Source organism: Pipra filicauda, unplaced genomic scaffold (genome assembly GCF_003945595.2).
Source record: "Pipra filicauda isolate LSUMZ 115617 unplaced genomic scaffold, ASM394559v2 scaffold38_size3968069_pilon, whole genome shotgun sequence".
In the NCBI taxonomy this organism is placed as follows: domain Eukaryota; kingdom Metazoa; phylum Chordata; class Aves; order Passeriformes; family Pipridae; genus Pipra; species Pipra filicauda.
The window spans coordinates 742947-752286 of NW_024104520.1; the positions used below are offsets into that span (position 1 = coordinate 742947).

General features: G+C 40.4%; 1 protein-coding gene across 1 annotated transcript; it reads right to left on the reverse strand.

Annotated features, from left to right (window-relative positions):
* Positions 1-3074: 3074 nt before the first annotated feature.
* CHRNA9 (cholinergic receptor nicotinic alpha 9 subunit) lies at positions 3075-9093 on the reverse strand. The gene is made up of 5 exons (XM_027731621.1): positions 9024-9093; positions 7045-7190; positions 6128-6282; positions 4979-5511; positions 3075-3622 (listed from the first exon to the last, which is right to left on the reverse strand). Exons 1-5 carry the CDS (start codon positions 9091-9093, stop codon positions 3075-3077), a joined length of 1452 nt encoding a protein of 483 aa, XP_027587422.1.
* Between the last annotated feature and the right edge of the window lie 247 nt (positions 9094-9340).

Consider the following 9340-nt stretch of genomic DNA (forward strand, 5'->3'; position numbering starts at 1 on the left):
TATTCAAAGTTACCCTGGTTGACTGGGAACTGATAATACACAGAGAACACACTTGAGACTTTTTCCATATACTGAGTTTATTCTTGGCTAGACACCCAGTTTAGCTTTACATTAAAACCTGGACTTAAAGTGTTGCATTATGTATGAGAATCCAGATAAGTTTACAGCATTAATTATTCCACACAAAAGAAAACCTGCCATTAGCAATTCAATGCATCATTTACATCATCATAATAAAAATAAAGATTCCCTTTCTTCCAGTAAATTTGGGCATAACAACTGCCCCACTTTGCCACTTGGCTCCTTACTCTTAAGTTACTTATTCACAGGTGTGCTCCTATTAACTGCAATAATTATGAAAATTAGCTTTATCACATGAACTTTTGACTGGTATCCATTACAGTGTCATTCTGCCTCTCCCACTGCATCTAGAATATCATGGTTTCAAAGTTCAGGGTGCTTTGTAAAAGTAATTTATTTGCCATGGGCATGCCCAGGGTACTGGTTTCTCACTTTACTACAAGAGAAATCCTTCAGAGCTCTATCAGTCTGAGAGGGTTAAGAAAAATTAACACACAGAAGAGTGGGTTTTGGTGTTGTCAGCAACAAACACATTCACATACATGTAAGTACTAAGGTGCTGAGCAAGGAATGTTGATAATGGCACTACTTTAATAAGCCTGTAAGATCATGATTTTCTGCTAAGTAATGCACAGAGCAACCTTGGCATTCCTGTAAACAGTTTAAAATTTAAGTATTAAAGAGCATGTAACAGTGGACAAAGGACACGGGGTGAACACTGGTGAAGGTAAATAAAATGAGCAGAGACAAAAGTCACAGCCTCCTATTTTAGCAGTGGCAAGTAGCATTTCAAGGCCCATCTTGCACAAATGCCCAGGGCAATGAGACATGTAGGAGGGACAGAAGAAGTTCTTCCTATTTTTAGGTTCAAGAAAAAGAATTGAAGAGAGGCCCTTCGATCGGTGAGGAAGAAGCCCTGGTGATCTGGCATACTGGAGCCATGGTGACAACACAGTAATATTCAGTATCAGGAAACGATAAAGAAGAAGATCGAGGTAGCCATCATATTTAGTAAGCTCAATTGTATTACAAGGGAAAGGCACTGCAAATAGACATACAGAGCCTATAAGATGATAGGAACAGTGATCAGTGAAGACAAGCTAAAAAAAAAAAAAGGGGCAAAAGGGCAATGCCATGAAGGGATGATTTCCAGAAAATGCCACTGTGTTACAAAAACACTTTTTTTTTTCCCCCTGGGAGAGAGAAAGGGCTGATCAAATTATAAGGTGCAGAGATGCAGGCTTGTGAATACAGTGCTCCCTGCTAGGCTGTCTGCTCCACTGATGCAATGCTCCAGCCCATTCAGCTTGAAGTCATGGCCACCACTTATCAAGGTGGAACACAGTGTGCTTACCCTGCACCCTCATCAGGTCTTCACTCCCATACTAGCATCATCATGGCTGGGCTTCGCGAACAAAGATTTGGGAAGGGCTCTACCCACGTTTGTTGCAAGCGCGTTGATGGCTAAAAAGGCCAGTACGAGATAGGCACGTCCGATTGCAAAAGGCACAGCAGAAAGACTCCTTAGATGGTATATTCTGCAAGGCACGATTCTTTCTGCGTTGTCTTTTCTCCTCAAGGGTGATCCTGCGTGCTTTCTCAAAAGCATCCGCAGCATTATAGATATGTAGGCCCGTATGCTGTTTTCAGGGCCTCATAGAATCCTTTGTGATCACCCGTATCTGCACATAATTGAGTTTTTTCAGCTAGATCGATCCACCACTTGTTCTGGATGTCACAGAGTTTCTGTTGGAGCTTGCTACATGCAAGATGAAAGGCCATTTTTCTTGCATGACAGGATGGCAGTGCAAGGTGTGCTTGGTGGGCGGTTCTCTTCTTCCTCAACGAATCCTAGATTTCTTGATTGTTTTCATCAAACCAGTCCTTGTTCTTCTTGAGGGAGAACCCTAAGGATTCTTCAGAGAATTGCAGGATGCTGTTTTTAATATGGTGCCAAATTGTTTCAGGAGAGGAATCTGCAGAATCTGTGGAATGGTTTTCGAGCCTAGTTTGAAGGTTTACCTGGAATCTGTCTCTTACTGTGGCTGATTGGAGATTGTTAACTTGAAATCTTCTCCTTGGGATATTGCCCCTTTTAGGTTTGAATTTGAGACTGAAGTTGAGTTTACAGCCCACAAGCTGTTTGGCATTCTGCACTGGGCATCACGCGGGTATGGTGGACATCGCGAACATCTCTCCGTCGCACCAAGACATAATCAGTGAGGTGCCAATGCTTAGATCTGGGGTGCATCCATGTTGTCTTCAGACTATTTTTCTGCTGAAAGATACTATTAGTGATGGTGAGCTGTTGCTCCACACAGAATTCTAGCAGAAGTCGACCATTATCGTTGCAGTTTCCAACACCATGCTTACCTCATATACCTTTCCATGCTTCAAAATTCTTACCTACTCTGGCGTTGAAATCACCAAGGATAATGATCTTATCATCTGCAGGCACCTTTTGGGTAAGGCAGCACAGGTCGGTGTAAAATTTATCTTTTTCAGCAGGTCAGCTTGGAGAGTTGGGGCATATATACTAAAGAGGAAAACGTGTTGGTTGTTGTGGAGTGCAAGGCGTAGGGAGATAATGCGGTCAGAGTGACCTGTCGGCAGATTTTCGAGTTCAGGAACAACAGAGTTTTTGATCATGAAGCCGGCTCCTGAGAGATGTTTTTCAGTTCTGGGCTTACCTGACCAAAAGAGTGTGTAACCGGCACCATGTTCTCTGAGGCTGCCTTCCTCGTGAAGCCTTCAGGTAAGCCCAGAACCGAAAAACATCTCTCAGGAGTCGGCTCCCATACTAGACATCAAGGACAATCACCAACAAAGTCCTCAGCACACTATCTCAACACACTATCACAGCCTACAGAATCAATTTGTTTATTGTTACAGAATGCAAGACAAAGATCTCAAGAGCACTCCTCTCCCAGAAGTCCAACAAAACAAACTAACCCAGTTATTCAGATTTACAAAAGGAATGTGTTCGTTTTCAGTTAAGCTGCTTTCCCAATGATAAGCACACTCATAAAAAACACCATGACAAAGAAAATCCACATGAAAAACCTGTCCATCACCTTTGCTACTTTTTTCCACTCAATTCCTTTGGCCCTGTTTGCTTTATGGTCTCGAATACAATTAGCAATATACTCGATATTTTTAATCAGCATTTTGTAACAGGAACAGCAATTAACAGTCTCCCTAACATTTTCACCATGAACTCCATGCAAATTTCCATTGAGCTTCTCCCCAAGATTACAGTCATCATTCCTATTGGAAAGAGGACTCCTTACCTCTTTCTGCCTCCTCTGACACCCATCATCTCCCTCAAACCTACGTTCTTCTTCTTTCTCTCTTTTTGGGCTTGTACAATTTTCACCCACATCATAAACAAAAAAGATTTTTGACATGTAGTCCAAAATAACCACCCTGGCCCATTGTGGAACAGGCTTTGCTTCTGAGCCACAATGATGGAGATTCATTATAATGATTGTCAATGCAGTGGAAGCTGTGATCATGGTCATTGTTGCTATGTAATACTTTCCTGGAATACAAAATAAAATCACATTAGAGATGCTATCCTACTAAAAAAAAATCAGTGAGAAAAAACAATGTGACAACATAGTGTTAAGCATAAATGCAAGTGAAACAAATTTTTAATCGTGCCAATTCTCTGTACTGAGATCACACTTAATTTACCACTTAAAAACAAAGATTAAAGCCATTAAAATAAAATCTCATCTTCATTGCTGGTATGCCTGTTATCAGATGAGTAAGTGACTATTGTATTAGCATTGCAAATATCTACAAGCCCAAACCTCTGATTTCTTGAAACACACCCATTCAGAAAGCAGCTCAAAAATGTTTGTCAGGAGCCTTGCTCTTCTCCTAGCGTCTGCAAAATCCCAGTGTAAACAGCTTCACCTGGCACACAAGGAATCCCACTTCTCAATGCATTAACAAAAGCAATGATAGTGCTTTGTTGAAGCTATTGATGCACCCCACACCAGCAGATCAATGCCTTCACACTCACACAGGCCAGTGAATATCCAGACTGTGCTCGTATCCACAGCTAGTGTGCTGACAGCTGAGATGTCAGGGCACAGAGCTGAAGGGTGGCGAGATGAAGTGAATACATGCTCCTCTGCCCTTGATTTTCACAACCGAAGTACAGAGCTGACCAGCCAACCAACCTACCCTGCCTTGTGCCTATGCCAAGAGGCAGCTCCCAGCCCTGCTCTGCCTCTGTCTCTGCAGGAAAAGCAAGAGCTGGCAGCAAGGACACAGGACACATCACAGATAAGTGTGATGTGATCCCAGTTTTCAAAGGAATTGGAAAGAATAGCGAGAGAGAGTGAGGGAACAGAGAAAACAGACTGAAGCTAGGATCCTTTTGTTACACGAGTTCTTCTGAACTTTCAGACATAGATTATATTTCAGCATAATGGATTTCCAGGAATTATAATTCAGTGAAGAAATTGTCAGATATTAAGTCAACTGTGAGTGTGTCAGCCAGGCCATCCAGCCATCTGCATCTGACAGAAACGTATCTTGAAACAGTCTGACCTTGTGCTTATAGCTCTTGCTTACACTTCATGTGTTGGTTCTAAAATAGCTTTCCATTATTAGCTTTATTTCAAGACATGATACCTTATTTCTAAATATCTAACTATACTTTATAAATATAAAATAGCTAATACATAATTTAAAATAAACACAAAATAACTTTAAAAAACTGCAGCATACCTGTACAACTTCCACACACATTTTAAGTATTTCACTATGTTTTAAAAATGTAGCAAATTCATCTTCCTAAAAGCCACAAATTACATATAGATTCCATGACATACAGCCCTGCTATTAACAAGTCATGCTTAAAGACAAAGCATGTAAAGCTCACCTATCAAAGGTACGTTTTCAGATGGAGGCATGATCTCTGCAACCATCAGCTGGAACACAGTCAGAGCAAGAAGAACGGTAACACCCAGAGACACTTTTTCGCCAGAGTCTGCAGGGAGATAGAATCCCAGTGGAGCCAGGAAAGAGATCAAAATGCAAGGAAGCAACAGATTAAATATGTAGAAAGATGACTTCCTTTTCAAAATCAGTGTGAAGGTCACATCTGGATAAGGCTCAGAGCAGCAGCCATAAGTGATGACATTCTTAACTGCTGGCATACCGTGAATCTCCCATTCCACATCTTCTACAAAGTCAGAGAGGTCACCACTATCGAGAGAATTGATGATGTCTACCTGATTACCATTATAGGTCCAGGAACCAAAGGTAAGGTTGCACTGCTGGCTGTCAAAAGGAAAATAAGACACATCCACTACACATGAGCTCTTCGTGATAGCAGGTGCATCCCAAGTGATTTTTCCATCATATCTCAGCACAACATTAGTATTCACTGGTTCTGAAAAGTCATCATCAGCCCTAAAAGATAGAAAAATGACAGCCAGGACTGACGGGCAACTGAGTGTGGACCAGGGAAGAGGGGGCAAGGGGAAGACCTTCCTTTCACACCATTAAAAGCATGCTCTGAAATCATATTAATGCTGAATTTTAGTAGGAACTTACTATTAAGTAATATTTACAGGTACCACTACCCATTAATGTCAAACACCAGTGGTGCTCAAACTTGATCTCAAACAGGAATCAGTAGGATAAGAGTCCAGTAAGAGATTAAAACAATCTGTTGGTCACTACTGTCTTGGAAGGGCAGACAAGAAGTGCAGCCTTCATGTACCACCTTTTTGTGGACAATCTTCCAGAGCTCTCAAGGAGCCCCAGCAGAAAGCACTACAGACTGCCAGGGTATTCAATTCCCAGTGCAGAGAAATTCAAAACAGCTCTGTTGTGTAGCATAATCAATTTCCAAATCTTGGCTATAGCTTTATTGCAAAATATTTAGATGATCAACAACAAATGTTAAGACAACAAATATAGCCCTTGCTAAGGTAAGGTAAAGTTCAGACTCTGTGGGTCAATTCCTCCTTCAACCCTCTCCCTCCCTCAAATATGCAAGCTAATATTTTCCAGCCACACTCACTTGTTATATAGGACAATATCTGGTCTCCAAACCAAATTGCTTGGAATCCTGATAGAATCCAGCCCATCATATTTATCTTTGTCCCATTTGAGGTATGCATCATACCAGCTTTGTCGAATCCATAAGTAAGCTGACAAAATTTGGTTCCTTTCATCCTGCATAAAAACGTAGAAATATTTCTAGCTGAAGGTGACAAAATCATGTCTTAGATGCAGACAGCATTTGTGGTATAGCTTTGATGTAGTGCTCAAAACAAGGCCACAAGAGTAATTCTCAGACAGGTATCTATGCCTATACATTGTACAGGGAGATCACTTTTTTGGACTTTCTCTTGGTCAAACCTTCTTCCCCCTGCACCCTCCCTAGCTTTAATCACAGTGTCTAAGGCTCCCAGCATCTTAAGAATTTCCTTTTCTGAGCTTTAAAATACCAAACAGCTAACAGATTCAGGCTAAGAAATTCTTTGAAAGCTTGGTAAAGCCTTGAAGTTCTAATTCAGAAGTCACAAAAATAATCTTCCCTTCTTCTTCCAGACACATTTTGTTTTGCCTTAAAAGTATATCTAGCAGAATCATATTTATAAAAATTTACTGAAGGCTGATTTTAGGGATTTTATGTAGAAATTAATTGCATCTTAGAAAAAGCATTTGCTATATTTAAGGCTCAGCAGAAGTTGCCTGGAGGGTTCAATACCAACACCTAACTACAAAAGAAGTCTTAAAAATTCAGTGTTGCAAGCAGATAAGAATCTACAAAGAACTGGAGAACAGGACCCTGAGGAATGCATTACTTCCTGAGGAAGCATTACTTCATTTGTCATAACAAAATGAAGGGTACTTTTCCTGCTCCTAACAAAAGGCTTACGCCTAATACATTTCTGCATATTTTTAGAAAAACAGAACTATACTTTTACTCACCATGTCTTTAATTTGGGACAATGTGATCTGAAGGGTGACATTCAGTACTTTATCTGTGTCTTCCACTGGTCTTAGAGCATTGGAGTAGTCTTCAAACAGTTCATTAAACAGCATGTGAGCATATTTTCCTTTGGCTGATTCTACAGCTAGATAACATAGATTTGTTCAGTAAATCAGACTAAGTATACTAAGCAGTATAAGAAAACATCCTCTTTCTACTGCTTCAAGTAGTATTTGCTAAAACTATATAATATCATTATTATATATTATATTATATATATAAAATGATACATTTATCATTCATATACTGTCAAATATCATTAGTTTTGATACAAGAGTACACCTGATGAAACTATTCAAATAAGGACAGCATCCACCTGGTGTAGCAGTGAATCTGATGAGAAACTGATTTAAACATGTTTCAAAATGGTCTTTTGTATTTTCTGCAGTGTCGTTGCTCCCTCTTCCCGACACCCCCTATGAAGGACTATTGTCTCTCATACAAAGTGTCCTGGGAAGGTGTCCTGAGGTGTTTTTCATTGGTCCTTGTAAACCCCTTCCTATTGGCTGTTGACCCTTTACCTGATGGTTTTTTTCTGTGACCCTGAACTTGGGATTGGTTCCCCTTTGACCCTCCTAAAAGCTTTATAAACCCCTTCCCAACAATAAACCCTCTCTTGCCGCCTCTCCTTAAGCTTTTCACATACACTGGAAAACACCTGTATACAGCAAATAATACAATTCTGGAAGATAAATATCATTACTCTTATTTTACCAATATCTTTCATAGGCAGAGGTTGCTGACTTACAGTCAGCAAAGTCTGCAGTCAAACTTGCTCCCAGGTTATTGACTTTCGGTGTCTCCCCAAAAGCAGCACTGGTAAGACTCACACTACTTTCAGAATTTAGTCTTTTTATTTTTAAACTATCACCTGTAAAAAGTCTGAGCTGCTTTTCTTCACAAATTGTCAATTGCTTGATGTATGAACACATCCTTGCACGTCTTTTCAAAACCATGTATCTGGAGATGCTTCTTGTTATCCAGACTTAGTCACTAAGGATAAGTCACTAAAACCTGCGGTTTTAAATGACACTGTTTGGTTGTTCCATACTGTTTTGTACATCACAGTTTCTCCAGGTAGCCTCTGTATCACCTTTATACAGATTCACATATTTCTGCAAGCAAAGAACAGTACCACTCTGTTACAAACCACCACTGAAGGTGGGGTAAGTGAGGTTCGGGGCAGATTAAAGTGAAATGACACTGAATGACCTGTGTACACATGGCAGGTTTATTTTAGAAAATTTGGTTGCAATGGAAAGGAGGTATGTACCCGTTTTGGTTATTATCTACAGAAATGAAACAATATAAAAGTATCAAGATATCACTTAAGAGAACATATAAGGAAAAGAAAGAAAGAGAAAGAAAGGATAAGAGTAGATATATATGATAAAAAGCATTTTCCCACGCCCAAGGTCTATGCGCTCAATTCCTTTGCATCGGGGCTGTTAGTATGCCGATCACCAGCCATCCGAAAACTTTCTTCCTCCCCTTCGGTTGCAAGATGTAAACCTGTCCTCATCAAAGCACCTGCTGCTTTTGCAAATGGCCTATTGTTTGCGTCATTAGCCCTTTCACATTTCAATCTCTCATACATTCACAAGACTTATGCAAATGCCAAGTGAGCAATGTAGGGAACAAGTGTTCTTCGGATTACATCTCTCTGTGACGATTCACACTGACTTCCTGCACTATTTAGAGTTGAAAGCAAATATTCCTGAATAAAAAGATATCCCAGCAAATCAAAGCTTCACAAGGAGCATTGCAATTCTGGTCTGCATAATCATTTTGCCTATGCATCGGTGAGACAAAGTAAAACACAACAGACTAAATACTCCAGGAGATGTAAAGCACAGCAAGTCACAAGATCCCATCTGAATAAAATAAACCTCAATGCAACATTTAGCAGTATTCTCACCTTTGAGTATCACTGCTGTGAACAGAAACCCCAGAGAGACGTAAAAAGAGGACAAGCTCTTTCTCTTCATTTCTGGACCTTAAATAAAACTGTTCACCCAAGGGCACAAAAGTGTTTCTCGCCATCCAAAACTAACCAAAAAAGTAAATCAAGTTGCGCAGCTGCATAAAGATGCTGATGCACTGATGCGTTGCTAGAAGCAACTCAGTCCTCCCTCAGGAGTTGTCAGAGTCCAAGAGCATCGACTGTGTCTCTGCCACCGCCTGGGGCTCTGATGAACCCTCCCCTCTCTTGGTAACCTGAGCGCTGACTGCTCT